Here is a 26430-nt window from a genome sequence, read left to right on the forward strand (position 1 = left end):
TATTTGTAGTTCAGCTACTGATGGGCTGTTTAATCAAGCTACTTTATCTTTGTGCGACTTATTTTCCTGTTCTTCCTTAGTGTGTGGTTTTTGTTCTTCTTTTTAAGCCCAGTTTCCCCATGAATGGAGGCTTGTGAGCCTGCCTTTTTGTCTCTCCTCCCTTCCCTAACACCTTTTTGGCCCGTTTCAATCAAATTTAATAGAGAGATGTTTCAAAGGTGTTAATTTCAAGCATATTTAATGAAGATAGGCTAAGAAAGGAGACAGAGTGAGAGAGACTCTCAGTGCTCCTACTCAGCAGGTAATGACTGCATGGGAAGAAGCATTAGACATCAAGGAATGAGCACCAGAGAAAGACGCTATGAAAGTCATCCCAACCTTGAGAAAAGCATCAACTGAAGTTTTCATCTTGGGAGAAACCAGCAAGTGGTATCAGGAGACATAAGTAGGAAAGCAGGCTTAATTCTTTTACTAGTTCTGCAACTACTCCTGCTGCTTAGACTGAATACATCAGCAAAAGGAATGTGTTTTAGGAGATGCTGTCCAACTCATACACACTATAGGGGACCTCAAAATCATTTAAGAGCCATGTGTGTGCTAACAGTTGTAATTGTTCTGAGTGCATGTACTGTTCATGACCTCCAGAGGAACTTGAGTTTTGAGCTTCTCTACAGGTCTTTCATGTGCTTTCTTTGTCTGTTTCATTCAATGGGAGAAAAACAAGCAAACTTGCAGTAGTTGGCTTAGAACTGCTGCTGGTTTTTATATTGTAAATGTGCCTAGAGGTGCATGATAGGTTCATCTTATAAATGGAAATTAAATTAAATTAAAACAAAACTTCTTCCTGCCAGTCGAGCCACTGCAAAATCAAGATTCTGCTGTTTCAGAGGCTAAGCCAATTTTAAACTTATTTTCCATCAGTCTTACAGAGTAGTAAATAAAACTTTTAAGTGCCTTGGATACCTCTGAAGCATTTGTTTCTGAAGACATGAACAACAGCAAGAAAAGACATGAATTCAGGGAGAACAGGTGAAAATCATCTGAATGTGTAAAGAAACTTAACATTGAAATGCATATATAAAATAGGTATTTAATTTGCAAATATTAAATTAAAGATTTAGTGCTTATAATGCAATCCATTTTGTTTTTCTTAAAAATAAAAGTTAGAGTAAAAACTATTTACACTACCCTTACAAGAACAAATTTGCAAAGGCAATATTGGGATTAAATGAAGCTGGTGAAGACTCTCAGTTCAGAGAGTGAGAAGGCTTATGTGTGTGCTCCTACAGCTTATCACCTATCTAGCTCCTCCTTCCTTAGCCTGGTAAAGGACTGAAGGCATTGTAGGTGAGAATATTATACACAAGATATGGAAATAAAAAGTAGTAATGTTGTTAATGATTGGAATACTAATTCATTTGGGGCTTTGGGTGTATTACATGATTCTAGATTATGTGTGACATCGTCGTAGCCACATAAAAGATAGCTCCCAGTATTTATAGCTAGTTTTTTTATTGTAGTATTGGCATGTATTGGGAACTCGAAGGTTTATAAATGTAAATTATCAGCACAATATTTTTTTGGAGTTACAATTAAATACACGTTGCTTTAAAAAAAAAAAACTAAACAAACACACCATAGTTGTTGAAACAAAGTTTTGTGAAAAATTCAACTAGAGGGTACATATGCTGTAGACAGCAGTGCTGCTTATGTTTAATGGGCAAAAGTAGCTGCATTATGCCATTACTTCAGATGTTTCTGCTCCTTCTGTTCTTTTTCTAATGAACACTTTCATTTTTGAAGAAGAAAAAAGTTGGGGATAGCTGTTGTATCATAAGAAAATATAATAGCCTTTTTTCTCCCTCCTTTAGGTAAGTGGGTATTAGAAATTATAGTAATTTTGGCAAGAGTTCAAGGGTTAATGCAACAGATAAATAAAAGGAATTTTCTGTAAATTGAGCCCTGCATTATTTCACTTGTCTTGCCTTTCCAAACCTAACTCATTTAATTTTAAAAAGTAAATACTTAAATTCTTCCTGACAGTGTGCTTTGCTTTTACTATCGTTTATTACTTCAATTATACTTGGTATCACTTAGAACAATCTGCCATTTGGAAATTTCAGTATAGCCTGCAGCTTAGTATTAAGTCTGGCTGCTATTGTAACATGTACAGCATATGACACTAATGTATCAAAATTAGATTTGATCATCCCTCCTGGTTATATTTATTTCACGTTTCTTTTGTATTCAGTTAACATAAATGTATTAGGAGAGCTGACACATGATGATGGCTATAGAGTAAGAATATTTTAAAGTATTTTGAGTTAAATTTGAAATTTCAGGTAACCTAACAGTCAGTCATTTTTATATATTTGTTTTAATGGAGTAGAGTTTCAAAGGAAGCCTAAAAAATCTGTTTGTGTCTGACATCTCCTCAGGGCTGTCTTCCCGACAGCTCAGGTTTAAAATGGCTAAAACAGAGCTCTTAATCTCTTTCTCATTGCCACCTTTCTGGATCACCACGGATAACATGACCATTGTGCCTGTCACTTGTGCCCATAGCCTGAAATCATCTTTAATTTGGTCCACTTTCTGGATTCTTACATTCAGTCTGTGCTTAAGACTCTGTTCTTTTTTCTGTGTAACGCTTCTTGCAACATAGCCTTTCCATACACACAGTTAAAATTTATCAACTATATCCTAAACTGTTGTTTTGATTGCTGAACCTTCCTTTCACTGGCCTTGACACTTTCATTCTTGGAGAATGCTGCTATAAAAGACATTTTTCTAATCTTTAATGCCTTTTTACAGTTCCTTTGCATTTGTCCATCTCCATTTTGTGTCTTGCCTTATGCTTAGATAATAAACTCTCTAGAGCAGTTTGATCTGCATTTATGCAGTATTTAGTGTTTTAGGATATTGGTGTGTAACCTATAGTTCCAGGTGTTTCAGCTATAGTGTATTACTGGTTATGTGAAGTATAACATTATTTTAGAGATTTTTATTATTTATATTACTGTTGTGCCTTACGTCTGTAATAGGGATTTGCACTTTGTTTTGCTTGCTGTGATGTATGCACATGCAAAGTTGTAAATTTAGGAGGACAAGGTCAGGAAATAAGTGTGAAGATGTAGTGGCTTACACAAGTGGTGGTAAGTTTTGAGTAACTATTGACGCAGATTTCAGTCTTGGCACCTGCACGTTCTGTGTGCACCAAATCTGATTCTGTTAGATGACATTGGGACTGCACCTTCTTCTTGGGAAACCATGTTGCTGTCTGTTCTTTAGGTTTCAGTGAGCAGAGGTGGTTGTAGCTCAGTATCTTGGTCCCACTTGTGTCCAGGACACTGAATTCTGGGATGCTTCCAATTCAATACAAAGACATAAAGAATCCAGATTAAAGTTGAAAGAGGTCAGGCTCTGGCTCTCCTGTGGTGTAATAATTACAGTGAATGATGGATTCTCCAAATGTTTGCTGTGCTTGCAGGAGAGCTTTGTCATGGAGCACTGCTCAATTTCAAGCTCCTTCAATAAGGAACTGAAAAATGAAGAAGAAAAACTGAATTTCTTCTTTCTAAAAAGTTTATACAAAACCTAGCAGACCTTGGAAAGCTTTTCAAGGCAATTTCAGGTATTGGATCTCTTCCATGAATCGAATGTTGTTGATGAGTCACGTTACCAGCATTCAAGTTTTCTCATAAGCTTTGCTTGCTGACCAAGGTGAGGACATCTGAAAGAAGCAATAAGGAGCACTATGTTAGTGTCAGAGCTTCTTCTGATCTACTCTTGAAAAAGGAACAGAATGACTTATCCAGAACTTAATTATTCTCCAAACATGAAGATTAAATCAGCAACACCCAGTCTTGTTTACTTGTCTATTATTTTTGTCAGTCTTCCACCTCCTATAAAGGAAACGAAGCATTGATCGTATTTTTGATCTTGAGTGCCTTACTTCTTGTTATAAACCACCATTCACAGCTTATACCATCATCCACCTACCTGCACCAACTGATCTTGACTCTCAATCCATTATATGTCACAGAGATGCCATTCTACACTTTACTCAAACTGGATCTTTGCCAAATCATTCTTGGTACTAATCATGAGATGAAATACACCTGACAGGACTTGAAACTCCTTGGAATAATCTGATTCATTTTCCTTTTCCTCTGATGAAGTTAGTGCTTTTAGCCTGGAATGCATCCTTACACCTCTATGAGGGGTATAAAGCAAACTTTGAAATTGGAGAGAAAAGTCACTAATGGCTTCAGTACACTTGGCATCCAAAAATATGTGTCCCTTGTCAGTAGTCCTCCTCCTGAAATAACCACACAATACACTTTTATCACACCAAAATCTGTGTCAATCTGATGTGAAAACGTGGATCAGTAGTGATGCTCCGTCTGGGTAGCTTTCACAGAAGTGCAGGAGCTGATGTCCTGTCTGATTATTCCAGGTATCGGTAACAGGTGCACAGGGGCAACCTTTGATAAAAGAAATTCAGAGGCAGTGATGCCCTCAAGAAGCTGCACTATCTAAACTCTCTCTGTTTTGGATTTTAAAGCCATTTATTTGGCATGTACACTGTCACCATCCCTTCTTTCTAACAGCGTATGAGTTTGTCGTCTTTGAGTCCAAAGATGGTAAATAAAGGAAGGTTAATTCTTCTAGTAAATAGTTCAACGTTGCTGAATTAGGAACGGCACAGTGCAGCGATGGGTGTATCAGTCCTAGTTCTGCTTTTTGGCAGTCAGTTCAATGAGTTCAGTTCAGTCAGTGCACCAGATGTCTCTCCCTCAGTCTAGGATCGTGTAGTTTTTTCACGTTCCGCAAGATTTCATATCTAAACTGATTTGCCTCTTGTTTTCTCTTTGGTTAGGCAGCCTCATCCTCCCTGAGCTCTTCACTTGCTTCTAAGTGTGGGCCCGTCAGGCACTCATACCCTTCTGTTATTGTCATATTTTAGCAGATAGTTTGTCACTTCATCGAGGAAGGTAGGAGAGGTTCAGGCCCTCAGAACAATTCCACAGTTAGTTGTCTTTTACAACGTTCATCATTGTTCAGTGTCATCCAAGATTTCTGCAGCTGGTGTTTGCGTGTTGCACATCATTCAGGTTGCTGCCTGGTTTTGTTCTAATCTAGTCAAATAAAACTCAGCATAGTGAATGTTGTTAAAACCAATTCTTCTGTTGGGCTGGGTTTACAGTTGGCACAGGAGCATCCCTAACTAAGTGTTGTCCAAAGTAATTGAGCCATCTACAAAAGAGGCAAGAAGAGCTCACTTCAAAGGAACTGCAGTCATTGTAGATTAGATGTATGTATGATCTGGTCCAGGCAAAACAAATGACTTGTTGAGCATCAGAGAAGATGTAGGGTATTGATGCCATCTGTCCTTTGTCCAGTCCAACACTGAAGAAAATCCTTTTCTTATAGAAATGCAACCCTGTTTTTCAGTCTGATGCAATTTAAAGCTAGCAGAGAACAGCAGAGGCAGCTTCTTTTTTTTTTTTTTTTTTTTTTTTCTTTTTTTTTTTCTTTTTTTTTTTTTTTTTTTTTTTTCCCCCCCCCTTTTTTTTTTTCTTTCTAAAGTCTGCTGCTGACAATGGGTATAAGCCTTCAGATAAGATGAAGGTAGCATTCCAGGAGGTTTTGTAATATAAACAAGTGAATACTTGCAATGAAATTTCTCTGATGACTGTGTATATGTTTTGCTTTTATTTAAAGTGCAGTTATGTTCTGAAAATGAGTACAGAAAATTGTTGCCTTTTTATATACAATAACTTCTTGTAAGTGCTCAGATTAGTATCTGCATGTTACCTGTTAACAGCAGTTCACCGTGCTGTCCTTTGAATAACATCAAGGCGATTGTTTGACAAATTCTACCTACCTAAAGCTGTGCAAACAAACTGAAAACTGTGGGTGAAGGCAATTGTCAGCTGTAACTGGTGATGCACAAGGAGGAAAAAATGAGATTCCAGCTTGAATTTTCAGAAATCACCTTTACTGGAAAGAAACTCACTTTTAATAATCTGAGTGTATTTGATCACTATACGTAAAGCCTCTCTCTATGATGTTAACACTTGTTTATCAGATGGTAATGTTTAGCAGAAGGAACATTTTGGAGCTTCAGTGCAGATAATTCCAAAGTGTTCAAGATATTCCTTAATCTGGTTGTATGATTACAACTGAGGATACAGCATGGATTTCGAGGAACCCATCTGGCCATTCTGAGCCAAATCAAGAGCCATTTGGAGTTTTTGGGGGGGTGGGGTGTTATTTTTACGAAGTTATACAGGTTTCATGGGAAATGAGCATTTAGTTTAGTTAATCTGGGGGCTATGGAAAATGCAGTAGCTATTCTACTTTAAAAGCTTTTTGTTTGTAGTAGCAAGTTTAGAATTTGGCTAGAATGATGAGGTTAAAGACTGCTCAGATATGTAGCTTTTAAACAGATGTTCATTCATATACTTTAAAAGTTCATATAGAATTTAATAATTCGCTGCCAGTTGGTGATGGTAATCTTGAAAGCATTTTAGTAAATCAGATTGAATCACTCTGCATTCTTGAGGTAATACCAACAAAATTTTAGCTTTCAGTAGAAAACAGATATTGACATATCTGTTAATTTAAATAGACGTTGGTACCAATGTATAAAAATCTATAGCACAAACCAATACTGTGAACTAATACTGTCATTGAAATTGTGAGAGAACTATAGTGTAATTTGGTTATTTTATTCATTTTTCTTAATTTCTTTTTAGTGGGTTTGTCCTTTTGAAATACGAGCATTTAGTGTAGCTGTATGGCTGTAGAATATATTTAAACTGATGGGGTTTTATCCCTGCTTTTCCAGCTGAGACATTTAGGAAATGATGAAGTACACATTGTCTGGTCAGAGCATACTCGAGATTATAGAAGAGGAATAATTCCAACAGAATTTGGTGATGTTCTTATAGTTATCTATCCCATGAAAAACCATATGTTCAGTATCCAGATCATGAAAAAGCCTGAGGTAAGGGGTTTTTTTTCTTTTGCATTTCCTTTGTATGTTTAATATGAACTGCGTTTTGTTTAAAATCTGAGGTTTTGGTATAATAGATTGATCCAACAAGGCAATGTGTCTTCAACATTGACAGTTGCAGTGGTGGTAGCAGGAAGAGCTCAATGAGTACAATGCATAGTAAAATCAGTAACTTGAAATTGTAAAGGCCTGACCCTGTCAAGCATATCTGCTAACATCATAAACTGGGAACAAAGCTAGAATATTCTGTGTAATCTTTTAAATATTAAGGTAAACTTGGCAAACTTTTTTTATCAAATTTGTTATGTGACTCTGGTAGTTGAATAATAGCCTGCTCCAGCTTTCTTCATCCATATCATATTCCCCTTTCTTCTTCTCAAAGCTAGTTTTTGCTTTCTCCTTGACTCCACACAAGAATTTGGAGATTAATTCACCAAAGCAAGACCACTGAGCTCTTAGGCATATGAACACAGACTCTTTCTAATGACTGTTCCTCAAATGTGTGTGCTGTCCCTGTTCTTAAAACAGTGGTTTAGGGTAGCGAACACAGACTAAGTAAAAGTAGTCATGAGTGTTTGTACTGCATAATTTCTGCATGTGATGTCACTTGCCACAAATGTCTATATTTTAAATATTAATTTTTTTTCTAGAAGCACTAATATTAATAAATGAGGTATGACAGAAATCTGATTCCCTCTATACGATGACTGCCTCTATCTGATGTTAGGCATGAAATGATACCCAGTACATGGTCTTGTTATTACTTAGGTTACTTATGTTTTTAATTAATAAGTATATTCTTTCTTTTACTACTTTAAGTACAGAGAGTTGTATTATTGGGAGTGTGCAGGTTAAGAAGGAAAAAGAAAACTGCTGAGAGCTGGGATTGTTGTTAGTCCGACGAGGTCCTTGTATGTGAAAAAAGAAGTGCCTTCCATCAGATTTCAGTATTCTCAAAACTACATTAAATGAATGATGGCAAAAATAGTACAGGGACCTAAAATTCTTTTGCAGCATTGGTTGCAGGAAGAATAATTTAGTGTACACTCTGCTCCCTTTGCTGACCTGATGCACAAACTTTGCTCTTCACATGCTTTAATTTCTTTCTTGTTAATTGCAAAATGATGATTGATTAGAGAAAAATGTAATGCCAAAACATAAGATCCACCTGTTCTGTAAACCTTTTGGCTGCTACCTATACTAAACATCAAGGTTTTCTATTGATCTCACAAATAAGGCTTTACACTTAAGGCTCAAAGAGGCCAAACTTTCACCACAGATTCCTCCAGTAAAGTGCTTACAATCCATTTGTACAGATATCATAGAAAGGAAGAAGAACAGGTAGAAGAAGAAAAGAAAATGGAAAGTGAGGGTCGGTCCACCAGTAATTGTATGACAGTTGCACGTTGAGTTGGTCCTTATGGACATGTTATATCTAAAGCCATGATAAATATTATTTTTAAATTTGAGTAATTATTCCTTTTGCTTACTACCACCTACAATATTGTTATCTAGCCTTTCAACCTCATAAACAACATATGCATGACTGTTCCTAGGATTTTGGCAGCAAATGTTGGCAATAAGCTTTGATGAGACATAGTATTCAAATGGTTGCTTAATTTTCTTCAAATGCTGTGTTATCTGTTACCAAGGATATCAAGCAGTTATATGGCTGTGTATTTCTACAAGAGAAAAAGTCTGTCATGGAGCACAATAACTGGTCTGATTATCTAGCAATGAGGAGGGGAAAAAAAAAATATTTGAGTGCTCTATTGTTAATGTTGATTGCTAATAGTTATAGCTAAGATCTTGCTTTATGTTGAATTTCTTAATTTTTTATTCAGGTTCCATTTTTTGGTCCTCTCTTTGATGGTGCTATTGTGAATGGAAAAATTCTTCCTATTATGGTTCGTGCAACAGCTATAAATGCAAGCCGTGCATTGAAATCATTAATCCCATTATACCAAAACTTGTATCCTTTCACTCAAATGGTTTCCAAGGCATATACATTCCCTTGCAGTTCTACAGATATGATCTTCATATTTTCTGTCATCTTATATTTTTGTCAGATTAATACAGGGAATTTTTTTTTTTTTTTTTTTTAATGGTGATGGTGCCTTTCGGAAACTTAAACCCATAGAATAGTATTCAGGTGAAGACCAGCTTTTTTTAGTTAAGTGAAGAATAGATTCGGTGCTGAAAAATTGCCTGTTTCTAATGTTTTATAACATGTACTTACCACTTTTGTTAACAAAATTATTTTAATGACCATTTTGTGAGTAGACTTTCTAAAATAGCAATGTCATGGTGTTAATCTTTCTTTCCTTAAAGATAGTAAGTATTTTATGCAGTATTAATCTAGTTCCAAGAAGGATATGAATGCTGCTTTCCTTCAAGATGAGAAATTTGTTACATTTTTGTCATACAGATTTTGTTATTCAGTTCAGAATACAAAGTTGTTGTCAAAATGACGTTAGTGTCTTTGTAAAGATGTCAGAAAAGATTATCTCTTTTTTGTTGTTGTTGGAACTGAAATTGTAGTTTTCTGAAAGGATTGCTCTTGGAAGAATAGATTTACCAACCAGAAATTAAAAAACATAAGGTAAGTCAGTCACTTATACCTCTCCCCTTCTTAAGATTGAGTTTTGTTATATACCTGTTAGTTAAATCAACAAGAACATACTATTTTTTAATTTCATAAATTGAAAGGTAAGTTTAAATTTTGATCAAAAGAAATTCTGTGCTTAATTGCCACCCAAGCTGTAGATACTTGTATTTCTCATGTGATACATTGTTGCTAAAATACTGGGTTTTTTCTAAGGCTGACTGTTAATACTTAAGAGTTTTGGATTAGATATGATGAAGTGGATTTACAGATGAATGATGGATGTTGTTTGATGTGATCACATTAAATGACGTTTGTGCCATTTCTGTAGACGACAGATGTTGATTCATTGTATTTTTATGTTTGGAAAGGTCCGATCTTTTTGTCATTACTCAAGTGGCTTAATCAAAGGATTTAAAATGTATTATCATCATTATACTATGAAAAGTGATGGCTTATAGCATTATATTGATGTATAGTGATGAGCAATTGGAAAACAATTTACTTTAAAACAGGAAACTTTTGGTACTAAAAAACCCCACAAACTTTTATGTTTAAACTTCTTTACAGAATATGGAGGTTGTAATAAATTCCTTGGACATAGCTTGCCAGCTCAATGTCTAGGAATTGGCCAGTTTCTAAGAGCTGTATATTGCACATTCACTTTTGAGTTCTCCAAATTGTACTTTTTATATGCATCAAAGCACTGCATGTCATTTCTGACATAATGTGGCCTCCATTAAAATGTTGGTATTTGTCTCCTAATATGGTTAGTGTGATAACTGGAAAGCATTACGTATATTTAATATGAGATAGTATTGGTTGATGGGTTTCATATCATCACTTGGTAGGCTTATGAAGCACCAGTTGATTGAGCCCTGATGTTAAAGGGTGGCTTTAAGTAGTTGGTGGAATTCTTCTTCCACCTAGCTTGGAGTATCTTATAATCAGTGTTTTGTGTAATACTTCAAAAACTAAAATGGGGGTGTGGGCAGTTCTTTAAAAGCTGTTTGCTTGGCATGAAATTAGAAAAATGTCTATAAACTTCCCTGGCTTGAATTAGGCTATGGTGGAGTCAGTTGTGTCAGTGGAGAACAGCAAAAAAATGTTAAACTTTAGAGTTTGCCTAGCTCTCAGTGGTTTAAATATCTCTTGATTAAAAACGTCATGGACATGCTCTTGGTGTTCAACCCACAGCCAGACTTGAGGTCAACAAGGAATTTCCCTCGTACAAGAATGGCAAAGACTGGTGGGTGTTTCCTGTAACATGGACATGGTCTGTTAACTAGGAATATTTGGAAATTGAATCTAATTATGTTTCTGCAATAGCGGGGAATTGAAGACGTCAAGGATTGTCTTTAGTGTCTCCCGCGTTTTTCCTCTGACATATTTTAGCTATGGCTGTAGCAGTTCACTATTGGCTTTTAAGTTTGTTGTGGACTGAAGGGCATGGGGGCAGGAGCATTTTGTGGTCTGTGGTTAAATAGCTTTTCTGGAGACCCTGCCAGACTTAATGTCTTTTGTGGAAGACAGGACTTATTGATCAAGGTAGTCTTTCCTTGTGTTGAGTGTTGCTGGAGCAAAGAAAAAGAGGGCTCAGAGTGGTAAAAACACTACATTCAAAGAGGGAAGAAAAAAGGAACAGAAAAGCTATTTTTTAGAAGGTACACCAAAAGCAGAGACCCAGCTGGAAAAGTGAAGCTGATAATCAAGGCTTCCCACGTGTCTAGGACTGTAATGGTGTCAGTGAAAGAGAATTCTGAAGTGATCTGCTCGAAATTAATCTTTGTTTACTTATTTGGGAGTATCTCATATACTGGAGCAGTGTTAGTTTATTAGGAACTTTGATGATGGTTAGTAGAAATTCAGTTGAATGTGGATCTTGAGGGAACAAGAATACTTGAGACTTCTGTCAACCAGAACACATTTCAAGCCCTACACTTCTGTATTAGCTCTCCTTTTACTGCAGTAAGCCAGCATAAATACTTAATTTCAAAGCCAGCATCAGTGTATGGATGTCTCCGTGCCTGCAGGTGTGTGGTTCATTTCACTGTGCTGTGTAATACTTGGTGGGCACCTTTTGACTCAGTGTGGAGTTGATGATATCATATGTAGGTCTGTGCTTACCTATTTTTGAGGAATATTTACAACGTCACATTGTGGATCTTTGTGGTGATGGATCACAGTGAACTCTTAATTAAACTAGGACTGTGTTGATTTGCTTGTGTATGGGATGTGAAGAAAGTGGCACTGAGTTTGGCCCTCCTACTTCCAAGGAGGGCTTATCTGAACTCTGAGTTAGTGCATTTTCTAAGTGCAGACCTGACTGAAGAAATCAGCTGTCATTTGTAATCAGCAGGGATATTCAGTCCTCTTCATGCAACTTGATTGCAACTTTTCCCTTATTGCGCTGGTCTGTTAATCACGATGTGGCAATGGGTAGTACGTGTGAATAGTATAATAATGGTTGCATGGATACAGGAAATTCTGCTCATCTCCCTTTTATAGTCTGCCCTGACTTTAGGCACGTATTGTACCGTCTGAAGTAGCTTTCTGAGCTTGACATATTCTGTCAATCACCTTCCTCTTTCTGACATTATTTTGACACTTCTGATAGCAAAACACTTTTAAGATTTGATTTTGTTAATGATTTTTAAAAGGTTTCATCTGCTCTGTGTTTTTATTCTTTGCTTAGAATACTATAATGATGATATGTTTCCGTACTGTAGTATTTTAAGATGAAAAATTTACTAAATTTATCAGAAAACATCAGTCACGTATGGCAGGTATCCTGCTTTAACTTGATGCTTGACATATTCATTGCTGCAGCTGCGTGAAGAGAATATTGCCATTTTGGGTGGAGTTTCTGCATTGATTTGTGGAATTTGCTTTAGTTCCCCCTTCAAGGATTCTGCAGTCCCTCACTATCTTTTGGTGGCCTGGCTTTCTTGTAACAGTAGCCCCTTACCAACAGGCGGCATACATGCACACAGTAGCAGGTGACACAGACAAAATACTTGTACTCTCTTGCTAATGAAGCAGCAGTACCCCCTTCTCTATCTCATAGCTGATGTGTTTCTTCTTCTCATTGCATTTGTCCTTGACTTAAGAAGTACATGCTTATCTCCTGAATACACTCCAGCTGCATGTATGCTAGGAAAACTTCTTAAGACTCATAACTGCGGGTGTAATAACGGGACTGAATGTTGAGAACAATCGTTTTCACTATGATGTAGAATAAGGAAGCCAATATTTAGGGCATTGTTAAATACTCTTTATTTACTAATTTGCATTGAGATTCCTGATAGGAATAGTTTTATTCACAGCTTGCATCTCAGAGCAAGCACTTTGTCACATTCTGAATTCAGAATCTACCGTGTGTAGGAAATAGATCAATACTAAATATTTTGAACAACAGAAAGAGTGGCTTGATATAAAATTTTACTCGAACTTCCTGGATAATCAACAGATGTTAGCCAGATGCCAAGAGGTACACCAAGATAATGTTCTTTCCTTGGTGTAGTAGGCACCTCCAGTTGTTAAAATTATTGCAACAAAACAGGAAAAATACTAGAAACCTTGTGGGAGTGAAATTCCAATTGTGAAACAACTAATGTTACGTTTTGCACATTGTCCACAAATTTTGGAGTGTTAACAACTATTCCAAACTATCTGCACGTCAGATAGTGCAACTCAGACACCATGCTTTCTGCCTTACGTAGTATTCCACTCCCAAAGGATGCTACCTAATATGTAGCTAGACACACAGTAAGAAAACCTATTTAGCATCTTTTAAACCTGAAATTTGTTGAAATTTTAGAATACCTGGAATATAGATGGCTGTTTTATCCATAATCATCATAGCATAATTTTCAATTCTTTATAATAATCTATGAAGTCTTTGACCTAATGCCAAGAATTTCTTTTTTGGGATTTCTTTTTTTTGGTCATGTGAAAAAAGATTAATTTAAATAGCAAAAATATAATGTTGTTTTAATTATTCTGTCTACAAAATATTATAAAATAAATCTTAATCTAAATGATTGGCTAAATTAATCTTTTTTAATCAAAACTGGAAAATTTACATCCCCCTATCTTGTTTTGACATTGTATTCCTAAGCAGTTGGTACTTGATGTATTGTAGCTAACCTTTTTAGACAGCTGTCTTCAAGAGAACGGAAGATATTAACCCCATATGGTATCTGACAAGACAGTAAATTCTTTATGAATAAAATAATGTATTTGAGTGGTTTGTTAAAAGTTTCCTCTGTATTAAAAACCTCATAGCTCAGAACAAGCTTTCTTGCTTGATGTGATACACAACTGCCCCAAGAAAGGGTTTTATTGGAACTGGTAGTGTTGCTGTTTGTTGTGCTTGCTTGACCATCATCGTCTGCTTCAAGATAGAATTGCAGACATTGGAAAGCTTATCTTTAGAAGGAAAGCGTTCATTATTAATGACATCTAGTGAGCAAAGAGTATTATTCTTCAGATTCTGTGGCCATATTTGTCTCATTTAATTAAGAATATTTGTTTTATTTACATTTTCAAACGGGAATTTGTGAAGATTTTGGAGTTTTCTCACTAATACAGAAACTTAGAAGTTAAAGCTGGAAAGCACTGATTTTGGCAATGCCAGTTTCATTTCCTCTAAGTCCAATAATTTTTCTATCTTATAGATGCATAAGCATCTGTAAGAAAAAAATTAATACAGCGATACTGCATCAATGATAACTGTGTATCAAATGGAAAAGGCATAAGGGGCTCTCTCTCTCCCCTTAAATATATATTATTAATTCATTTTTCACAGTGCCACTGATTAATTTTGGTATAGTGAAAGGAATAATCCATGCCATTATAATTGCTCTTCTAATATGTTCTGGTTTAGAATTTTTTGGAACTACCATATGCCAGGATTCTCAGCAAACTTTGCTACATTTCTGGCAATACAATTTTGACATAGGACATTTAATGCAGTTTTAACATACCTGTTACTGATTTTTCTGTCATCGCAAGTGAGAAGAAACAGACATTAAAAATAATGATTGGTACACTTTTCAGATACTACTCTATATGCTTTACACCAAAGAATTGAAAATTTCAGGATTTCAGTGAATACTTATCCCTTCCCTGAATCATACCATTGTAGCCTTATCTGATATGAGTTCAAGTAAGAGCCATGGATGAGTTCATCATATGACCCCTGCTGTTTTTTCCAGAAGAAAATAGAGTTATTTCTGAAGTCTATTTTACTGTTTAGCAACGGAAATTGTTTTCCAAGTTCAAGCAAGAATCATAAGATAGAGAATATGATGTTCAGTCTTTCCTGTACTTTGACTTGCTCAGTTTTGCTGTTCTCCCAAATCCTAGTTCTGCTGACAACTCACTTGATCTTTTAATAATTCAAAGTGTGATTAATTAAATGCCTGCATATAATGGTATAACATGAAATACTGAAGACCTCCAAGGCATTTATAAGTATCTGATTGTTTTAATGGACTGTTCAGGTATTTCAGTTTCAAGGAATCGTGTAACAGTTTCTCTGTGCATTACAAGAAGACTTAAATATAAGAGGAAAGTTTTATATCTCTATATGAGTCACGCACGTGTGTGTGTGTGTGTCTACTTGTAGGTATGCAATGACAGTAATAGCTATTTTATTATCTTTATAGAACTTTTCCCCTGAACTAATACATCCAATTAATGTTTTTTCCTCTGATGTCACAAGTATATTTGAACAATAAGAGACTGTTGTAAGGAAAATTCCAGGGGAAATACCAGGAAGATTTGGTTTCTTGTAAACCAGGGATGGCTAAAGTACTCAGAATGGCAAACCATTAATGCAAAAAAAAAAAAGAAAAATGCACAGTACTTGAACAACTGTTGCATTTAAGAATGTTCATACTCAAGATTAGTATTTTAATATGTTATATGGAAAATTGGTACAGATTGAAATATCTCATGTAAAGGAATTGTATACATGATGGCAATGTGGTGTAATAGAATCATCTAAAGTAACTTTTCTATGGATAACATCCCACTGAAGTTTGCCCAATTAAAAAAAGACCAAATGAAAAAACAGCTAAGATTCCAAAGCATAAATTGCGCTATTTATGTTCGTTAAGTATGGTTTGAAATCCTGTCTTAGGGACATCTTACCTAACTATATATCTCATGCTGCTCAGTAAATGAGGAGAGTATTGATTGGCATATGCTGTTTAAATCGATCACCTTGACAGCCAGAATTACAGTAATCTGTCAGTATTAATGACTGTCTTTCAAGCCTTGATACCTCTCCTTCGCTTGTCTGGTCTTGCCTCACTCCTGTTTGAAGTGCATTTTCTTGCAACCTCTGGTTTTGTCAGGGTAGGTATTTTTGTAAGGTTTTTTTGTCCCCTGAGTCCAATTTATTGGCTTGATCATGCAATTAGAGTTAAAATGCAACACCAGGGAGCAAAAGTAGGCAGTGTTCTGAGTAACAATTGGACCTCAGGGGTAGTGCAAGCCTGTTCTCAGCCATCGTTTATTAGTTACCTGTTGAAAGAATAGGATTGTTTTGCAATGAATAATTCCGAAGCATTGCTTTAAATGCCTTTGATTTTAGCCACTAGAGACAACTGATTGAACCAACATTTGTGATAGGTTTTTAAACTCTCGCCTTAGTGTTTGTCATATAGACACTTCAGATAACTGCTGGAGAAATACTTGCAGATGTGTGTACCAAGCTGCTGTTTTTACTGCATTTTCATGTAGACATGCACATCATTTCAATTGGGTTTTATGCATTTTTAATATGAGGAATAAATTCAAGTGTGAGGCCTGAAAGCTATGTTGTAATGTAGTATATTTTCATGTATATAGTCTGTGAGGTTTTTTGCAAAACACACATACAACTTTTCTTTAGCAGCAGTTCTGGATTTGTACATGTTCAGGTAAACATATTTTCTTCAGTAATTGCCCTGCTTCTAATTCCACAGAACCTGCCTTCTCTACCCCAGGTAGCTCTTCTGTCTCTAGCTCTTCTTATGGGCTGTCTGCAGATATGAACTAGGATGCTGGGAGCACCTGTTAAAGAGGTATAGTGTAAGCACATGGGTTTAAGAGTAATATTGTTATCATCACAAGATATCTATAACTTATTTTTTAATTAGTAGCACATCTTTATTTATTAGTTACTCTTCCCTAATGAAATGCATAAGACTCTTGAAAGTGGTAAAAAAGCAAAATATCAAATCAGACAAAACTGATTGACTCTAGCAATACAATTTTCTACTAATAATTGCACTTATAAAGAGCTGAGTGCTCTGTTGATGTTGTAGACAATTATGGGGGAGACTCAAATCTGCTGTTAAGAAAAATATATTCTAGGTTCTTTTTCTTCTACATTCTTTCATAAATCTAATTTACCCATCTGAAGAGGGGGGTATTGGTTCTACTGATTTCTGTATAAAATATGGGCAGGCTTATGCTGATGGCATTCTGTTTTAGAATAAAAGGATGTCACTGGGCTACCCTGAAAAGCAGTGCAGTACTTTATCAGCCCCCTAGAACTTCTGAATTTGGATCTGTCAGTACAGATCGCTTGAGGGAGGGGAGTTCTTTGTTACTGCATCTTTTTAAGGTAGGAAATGTTTGTATGTTGTAAGCTGGAATTTAGTAGAGCAATCACTCTTTCATTATAAAATGTGTTTTAGTTGTGTGTAGATCCCTCTTTTAAACAAATATTTGCAGGGAGAAGGCTGGGAGTCCTTAAACTGCAATGGAAAAGATAAACTAGTTCAGTCTTACACAGAGTTGATTGCTTTGTACATAACACAAAATGACAGGTTTTTTGTTAATACCTACTTAACCTTATTAATTAATTAAACATTTTGGATAACAAAAGCCCTTTGTTAAAATGTTAAGACTCTTGCCCCCTTAAGGTGTTAAAATTCATACAGGTTTCTTTGATAGCTTTCAGAATTATGTGAATAAAAGCAGGGAAGATTAAACAATTTTTCCTGACATTTCTAAGATTTAAAGAAAGAAATGTTTTTGAACTACTTAAGCCCTATTTTTATGTCACAAAAGACAGCATTGTTTATTGATTTGATCCTTTTCTAGTCATAAATTCACCTCTAATAACAGATAAGTGACTTGCAAGCAACTTGCAAGATTTGTATGTTAAGACACTAAAAGCTGAGTATATATATAAGTATATACCATTGTGTATGGTTGATTCTGATATTTAAATTGGTGGGAAATGTGGGAGATTGTTTGTAACAAGCAAAACTGACAAACACTAATGTCTGTGAGATAGAATGATGTTTTCGGGTGAGTTGAATAAGATATTGGCAAACTGTTTCTGCATCATTCTGCATATGGTAATCAAGACAGTTGGGACATGCTTTCCAGTGCCAACAGAGGGATTAGAAGATGATAGGTACCAAAAAAAAAAAAAAATTAATAGAAACTAGCACATTGGTTGTCTTTGTTCTCCTACAGGTCTGTATTTCACTTACTGAAAAAAGAGGTTATATATAATACCTGTCAGTATGTGGAAACATCTAGCTGGAGATGGAATATACTTCATGTAACAATATTCACAAATTAAACAGGTCAAAATTATAACAAAAAAGGATGTATGTGTGTATATAGTTTATTCTGTATGTGCCACATAATAGAAAAATGGAATAAACTAACATAAAGCAAGGATTAAAAGTTAGTATTACAGTAATTGGAATTACCATATGGTAGTCCGAAGGACATGAGTCCTAATCATAGCCTGACCAATCAAATTAATCTCAATATACTTTCTAGACATTAAGAAAATAGTTTAATTGCTGATTAACTGCACCTGAATAGATCTGTTGATCACAAATATATCTATCTCCTGAATGCTTCTCCTCCCAAACATAGAAGAATGCAAGCTATTAGAAAATCTTTTAATTTCTGCTTGCCAAACCCTAGTTACCATCCATCTGTTCTTGCCAATTGTGGAAAAAGGTCAGTTTTCAGCAAAGCCATGCATTTCACAGAAGGTATGTGAAGTGAAATTTCACAGGGGACATGATGGATCCTGATTCTTAGTGATAAACCTTTGGGGCCAGCAGGGTTGGCATATGGTTCAGCATGATATGAAGGCTTGGGTTCCCTGGCTTCACTTCTTTGGCGTGGAACTGATAAAACCTGGCTCTTAAGTATTGTTTCGCTGGTCACCAATCATGGGCAGCAGGAACTGCCCGTTTAACTCTCTGTGGGAAGGAAGCCCAGGCTGTGTTCACAATAGTACCATTGTAGTGCTGCAAACTGCTCTCAACAGCTTGACAGCACTAGGGAGGAGGGCGAAGGGGCTGCTTTACTAATTGCCCTTCAAAATAAAGAAAGAGGGAAGTAATTGAAAATTAATACTTGTTTTCTTCATTTAAATAGAAGAAGCCTGTCTTTGAGTTTTAAAAATCATTTTTAAAATTGACTTTACTGCCCTCTGAAGAGACTTATAAGTAGATTATCTCATACCGGTACTGCAGCAACCCAGGGTAAAGAAAAAAACATTCTCTTCAACTATGAAAGAAAAAAAGAAAGGTAGTCGTAAAGTTTATTAAAGTACAGATTGGAATTAATGATGAAATTTCTCATGTGAGAAGTTTTCTTTGTTACTGTGTAGTGTGGAATTGCAAATTAATACATGTCTTTATGTGCAGTCTTTTTGCTGGACAATATTTAATGTTAATATAAGTTCAGATTTGTGTAATTTTACAGTTTGTAGCAATGTCTTCATGAAAGGCATTTTCCTTGCTGTTTCCCTCGTCAATAAATATGTCCATATATGCAGAGAGGAAGTATTTAAGATAGAAATTTAAACATTTGAATGTATGAAGAGTGGGCTTGAGCATTCACACTGATACCAGAGAGCAAAGAGCCAGTTTTGCTTCTGTATTTTTACACTCATCAACCTTAATTACTTGAGTTAAAACTGCTGTAATGCTGAGTGTCAGGGTGGGGATAAACCCCTCTCCCAAAACCAGGAGTTAGTATGTGGGGCTGCAGTTCCCCCTGGCCTATACTATTCCACATTGTTTGTGGGCTGAAGTGATGACTGCAACACCTTTAGCGTCTCTGGTTGGCACATTTGGTGCGGCACCCTTAATAAATTTCAGTCCCTCGGCCCGTTGGCCCCGTGCCTCCCCTGCCGCCTCCTGCAGACCCGCTGCTGCCAGGTGAGCGGCTGCCCGCGAGCTGTTCTCTCTGCCGGCGGGAGCATCGCTCCAGAGAGGGCCCGAAGCAGCGGCAGCTGTAACGGGCTTCAAAACAATTAGCACAACGTACCTTGTAGGGTCATCGATTCCCGTCTTGGATACGTTAGTAAGACAAATCCTCCCTGGAAGTTGGAGTAGGAATTCTGCCCGCGTAAGGGCTTCGGCACCGCTTCCTTCACTGTTTTGTTTTCACCTCTGTAGCCTGTTACTAAAACATGGAGGAGTGGGGTATTTGTAAACACTGTCACTAGTCTTCTAACCACACAGCCAGTAAAGTTAAGGAGCGGTCTGTTACAGTGTTGAGGTATTCGTCCTTCCAATACTGCTAGCCATTTGGTCTTACTATCTTTTTAATTTCATGCTAAAATGCAGTTCAGGGTTTGTAAAACCAACGATACACAATACATGGTACCGAAACTGAGACTTTCTGCTACTATATGTTTGTGTTAATATGCTCCTGCTATATTTCAAACAGATAATTCATTGAATGCCCATTCTTCCTCTTACTGCAGAGTAGATTATATTTAAGTCAAGATTAATGGGTAGATTCTGATGTTAAAACCCAGTCTCTGAGCCTGTCGTTCCCTAGAGGCATATAGTGCATTAGTTTAAGCCAATATGCTGCTTATCATAGATACTATGACACTGTCTTAAATGACAGTTTACTGTACTTTGTTACTGCTTACTCTGGTAATAAAATCACTATATTGTGTTCTTGATAATTACAATATTAAATAGAAACTTAATTGGATTACTGCACATTTAGATACAGATAGTTCTTAAGTAATTGTCCACTGTAAAATTTCTGATACTCATTTTTTCTCTCATGAGGTGTGTCTGTCAGTGTCTAAGCTTAATGCTTAGTTCAGTCACCTTAGCTGAAAAAGTGCTGAAAAGAGATCTGCAGTGGGATGTTTTGGTGCAAAGGAGTGTCTTTTATCATATAGTTTTTCACTTGAACCTTGCTGTTTTTAAAATCCTTCCGTAAGATGCTTTCATTTGCCAAAGTCCTTTAAAATAAAATAACTTCTGGGTTCTACAGAGTTGAAGAATTCAATAAGTATTATTAATTCAGATTTGTTTCCCCTAACTTTGAAATTGCTAGAAGTCTGAGCATCAGGTTTTTTATTTTTGCTGCCTAAGCAGATGATCAGAATTAGAATTCATTCAATTCAGTAAGTATATGTTTGTATATGGTTATACAACTTCTTTCTATAGCTGGCTTTTATATAGTTTAATTCTGGAGAATATTTATACTAAAATTAAAATTTATGTTAAGTCCATTACACTTGCACTTTGATTCTACATATCTTTAGAAGTGCCTTTTGTAAAGGAGCTTGGTGCAGAGTGGTTACATTTTTCATTTCATAATTGAGTGTTTTAAGTGGTTAAGCATAGTCCAAATTTTATCCAATTCCAGCTTGTGTTAATGGTGCTACACTCACACTGCCTTAGCACCTGTTATGGATTTTGAGTCATCTGGCAGCCCGTGGGACTTAGATAAAGAAGTACCAGGTGTCCTGCCTGTCTCTTAATTGAGACGCAATGTAAACAATATAGACTTGGCAATATGGTTATAGGAATGGATTAAAGCCCAGCTTTGTCTGCACTGATGAATCACAGCTTTTTCTTCCTAGATGATGTTATAAACCACTGAAGAATTTAGTTAGCTGTAAGATCTGATGGAACAACATAAAAATAAACAATATATCAAGGATTTTCCTAGAAGGACAATGTTGCAGAATGTTAAATGTATTGGGTTTTCCAATGAAAACGTAAGCATCAGTTACAATTTCTTGCAGTAATTTAGCAATTTTGAAAGTGCTCACACTGCAAAAAATGAAGATTCGTATATAAATTCAGATAAAGTCAATGCCTTTCGATATATACTGTGGTGGTAAACTAGGCAGAAAGCAATAGCATTGACTTGAAAACACCCGGTGGCTGTGACTTTATCTAGCCTGTGCTAACCTTGCAGGACTTTTAACCATTTAAGCATAGGGTAGATATACTGAAAGTAATCTCCTTTAGCTGTACGATTAGTACTCTTAAAGAAATAGGCCTCTAAATGGCAAAAGTATGTGTTGTTATAATTTGCCCAATAACTTTTAATTTATCACAGATTTATTCAACTTTTCAGTAGTGTAAAAAATGAAAAGTAATTTTCTTTATATTCATTTAAAGATTGATGCAACTATATGCTTTGGAAACAAATTGCAAGATCTGGAATGATGGGGTTAATTTGTATGGATTTATCTATTATATATTCCCTTATTCATGGAGAAATATACCTCAGAAATTGCCTCAGAAAGACCTTCTGCAGTTAAAACTTGTGTTGAATAAGATTTTTATTAAAGATGCTAGATATTACATTTTATGTTTGCTTAAATTCCACAGGCTTAGCCTGTTACTTATTTTTCATATTTATTTTCATTTTTTAATGATATATCTACATTAATTAGTAGACTGGCACATATACATTACTTTCTAAAATCAGTGATTTGGGATAATTAACACTGCGTCCATTCTGCAGTTTTAAAATGTTTTCACAAAATGCAACATAAAAGTTTACTTCTAAAATATAACTTTGATTCCTCCGAGTTTTATGTTCCATTTTTATGAGTAAGAAAATATATCGTTACATTTTACTGCAAAAGTGCTGTCACTAGTATTGAAAATATGGTTTCAGTAGAGAAAAAAATCACCTTAGAAGACTATAAAATTTTTAATTCTTTCACCTGTTTAGTAGTGTCAAGCATAGTAATTTTTTTTTCTTCTCTTTCACCTAAATAACTTGCATCAGATATGAGGAGAATGAACTGAATTCTGCTTTATGAATCATCAGGGTTGTGGCTAAGTTCCAATTGCATATGCAGAAGCTGCTTTCATTTACAGCATAGCTGTGTAAACAGATGCACAGAACAAAATATTTATATGCCGTTTTCAATATTGGCAGTATTTAAGAAACAGAAAAGAACCCAGGCTGACTTTGAGATACCAAGTTGAATTAAGAAAACAGAAGTTGCAGCTGGAAAAAAAAGATCTCTTTATTTGTATACTGGGCAAACTAGATGTGGAAGTCACTGAAATGCAATAAATAGGGAGCACCGTGATGCCACTTCTGCAGAGTCACTTTTCAGAATATAAGAACTTTAACTGTTCCTCTCAGTGTGGCCAGTTGATACTGATCACCCACCTACATACAAAACGCAGCTAGTTGCAGGGCTTCCAACACTGGATCAATAGCAGCCCAACTTACATCCTTAATTCTAAGAGCCAACAAAGAGTACAAATTGCTGTGACTCAGTATGAGTTCAGCTGCTTTGACAACCACTGCGCAATCTCTTCTTTCAGAGTGAGATTTCCCAGAAAAAACTTCCATTTCTGTGTTGTGTGGGTTTTGTCCTGTCTTCCTTTAGAAGGAAGTCAAATTCTGCTATGGCTAACTTTTCCTTTCAGCTTCTGTAAAACCTTGGTCCTAGCCTGTATTTGTTATGTTTTTACAGGAGGCAATCCTCTTTTCACATTTTGATGTCGGGAATTGTGATTTACTAGGAAAAATCTGCCCAATAAAATTGATGCTTTCATCATACCTCAAACTGTAGCAGTTAATTTTCGGGTTTGCACACCTTTTCAGGCCAGAGAGCGAGAAACTTAAAATGTCCTATCAACATATGCCATTCACTGTGCCTCACGTTTCTTTGTTTCCTTTGGTCTTTAATATCTTGGGAGCATTTTTGTATGTTGACAATACTACAAATTTGGGTTTTTTCTAGGAAAGAAGAGGTGTGCTTCTAAATTTGCTGGGGGGGCAAATGTAGTAAACAAGAGGGTGCCATTTTACGTAGCTTTTCTTAAAATATTGTTAATCTCATTTATATAAATCGTGTATACATGCAATTAAAAAACCTCTTGCAGGGTCCATTGATCTTACAAGCAAGTATCTCTGGGTGGAGGATTTTCATTTTCCAGTTAAGGATGGAGCAGTGCTTTGGTTTCTGCTTGTCTAAATTATTTTCCAAATGCCTGGCTGACAAAGTCATACACTCCACAATCATATCAATATATATTGACTTCTTAGATGATTTTGCTAACAGTTGGAACTGTCAGGGATGCAGCTGTACATGTATTTCTGACAGTAGTTTATAATTTAACCTGAAAAAGTCCATCTTGCTATTTAGAAATGCGTTCTGTGGCTTTTTTCTAAGAGGTATTTCTAGGCAATCATCAAAACCTTCTCTTTTTCCTAGCACTGGAATCAAAGAATCTCAGGTACTACGTACCGTCAGTATTGTGATCACATATTCCAATATCCAGTTATATTGTGATATACTACACCGGCATGCACGTATATATAAATACATAAGCATCAGGAGGGAAGATTTATGAATAAAACTTTCATGGAAGTGTCTTATTTCAATTTTGTTCAGTTTTTGTTCAGTTTTTCTGAATGAAAGGGACAGTGATGGAAAAAAATTGAGTGAAAAGCCCACGTTTTTACTCCCTTTCACAAAGGGAGTCCTGTTGTTGTAATTCTGACATCTTTTCTTTTCCTAAAAAAGAAAAAAAAGTTGTATTATCAGTCTACTGGACTTGACCAGCCCATCGGTAGGGGTGTAGGAATGCCTGAAGCATTGTTGAGTTTGCAACTTGGAACTTCATAGTTCTAGGGTATTTCCTGAACTGTAGTGATCTTGATGCATTTTAAATCATCCAGACGTCATCTTGAAGTCATCTACTAAAATGGAAGCTGAGGCATAACATTTTATTGTGGTATCTGAAGTGATAAATACTTTCTTTTGACTTTTGGAAAAATACGGTTTCTGCCATTGATGACTTTAGGTACTTCACAAAGGCATTCCTTTTAAATTTTGTTGAACAAATGAAATGTTGATCTAACATCACAATTATTTCCATCACCGTTTTAGTGTATTAATGAACTGTGCATCTCTTCAGCCCTTTTTAAAGTTTCTGTCACTGAGTAGGTTCCCCTGCATAATCCTTCCCTCCAGAAGCTGCTGAGGAAATCTGTCTTATAAAACATTTTCTGTATTTTTTTTTTCCAAAAGTCTTGAGAGCATTTAGGCATATAACTACGTTGATCTGACCCAAGTTCCTCCCGACTGGCCTTATAGGTGCCTGAGTCCAAAATATAGGTGCTAAGAATCTCCACGCAGCAAATGCCTAGCCTTGGATACCTCTGAAGTTCACCGGTGTCTAAAGCTTTCAGTGCCACCCTTCCCTGGAGATCTGCCCGCATCAGCACACACTAGAGCTGCCTACGTCCTTGCCGTATCCTGAACAGCCAAATGCCCAGGTCATGCCTCTCTTTATCCAATGAGTAGGTAGGTATTCTTTGGTCATCTGACCTGCAAGGCAGCAATGCTAAGAGTTTTGAAGGTCTGCTCACTGGATTAGAGCCCATACAAACACAACAGGAGATAACTCCCTAGTTATATCAATCAGCCAGGAAATGAGAGAGCAGTTTCCAATTTTGAGGCCCCATCTCCTGCGTCTTACAAGACTGTTCTAACCATTGGGACTTCTGTTCATTGCTGAAATTGCTCTTTGTTTCATAAAATAAGATCTCTGAATCACAGGGAAAGTACATGCTCATCGGTGTAACCTAATGGTTATGGTACTTTCCTGGGAGGGGAGAGTCCCTGGATCCCAGTCCCTGCTCAGGAAGCGTTTGTTATCAGATGGTCTTTGGAGCAGGCACAAGGATTTCTTCTCCAGCCCTTTTGTGAATCTGGCACTTAGATGCTTTAGTAATAGTTAGATTACAGAATTGCGAAATCCCATATCCTTAATTAAAGTCTTGGAAATTTTACTCAATGTTGAAACTGCTTTTTCTTCATTTTTTTTCTCTGCCTCAGATTAATGGCATTTTAGGATTAGTATTCCCTGGATAATTGTAACATAGTAATCATGTATCCACTATTCTTGAACTGCAAAATACTAGATAGATTTATTGTAATGCATTTTATTTAGATGCAAGCAGGAGAGCTGTTTTGCTTGTATTACTGTGGCACATATATATCCTTAGCATAGACCACAGTCTCATTATACTGAGATGGAGTACAGCACAAGACACATGTTGTTTGTCCCCCAGAAGTAAAAAAGCCAAATATAAAACTGAAGGCAACAAATTAAGGCAGATAAAAAATTCAGGGAAATGTGAAACAATAGTAGACAGCACAAATAGTTATGTGACCTACACAGCAACGGACTTAAGTCTTCCAAGGTGTTTTCCTTGTTTCTTTTTCGATAAACACCATAGCAAAGGGGAGAGTTTGAAGGGGGATTGTTTTGTGGACACTAACGGAGACCTGGTGCTAGGCATGAGAAGCCACATGGAAAAATGTGCTAAAGTGCCTGTCCAAAAATGTCAAGGTAAGTGAGAGTGACTGTCTGCGTTAACTGACTGGAGGCAAGAGTATTTTTGATAAAATTGATCAAATCAGTATGGACTATAAAGTTAGAATAAGTAGCCTGCATTTGTGCTAGGGAGTGGCAGACTGATCGTGATATCTGCACAGAATGCCCCATCTAAGCAGTACATG

At 36.2% G+C, this 26430-nt stretch overlaps 1 protein-coding gene across 22 annotated transcripts in view; it reads left to right on the plus strand.

Moving 5' to 3' along the window:
* The window catches only part of RALGAPA1 (Ral GTPase activating protein catalytic subunit alpha 1), a 135898-nt gene that overhangs the window by 95275 nt on the left and 14193 nt on the right, over positions 1 to 26430 (plus strand). For 20 of the 22 annotated variants that reach the window (XR_003926575.2, XM_030036595.2, XM_030036538.2 and 17 more), the window contains 2 exons: positions 6854 to 7012; positions 8866 to 8993. Coding sequence is in view for 21 of the 22 variants with exons in the window: in XM_030036595.2 (XP_029892455.1) it covers positions 6854 to 7012; positions 8866 to 8993 (287 nt within the window). In the remaining variant the exon portion in view is untranslated. Of the gene's footprint in view, positions 1 to 298; positions 826 to 6851; positions 7013 to 8865; positions 8994 to 26430 lie in introns of those variants that run through there. The other 2 variants (XM_041128125.1, XM_030036617.2) reach the window with 2 other exon arrangements.

Source organism: Aquila chrysaetos, chromosome 2 (genome assembly GCF_900496995.4).
Source record: "Aquila chrysaetos chrysaetos chromosome 2, bAquChr1.4, whole genome shotgun sequence".
NCBI classification, from domain to species: Eukaryota; Metazoa; Chordata; class Aves; order Accipitriformes; family Accipitridae; genus Aquila; species Aquila chrysaetos.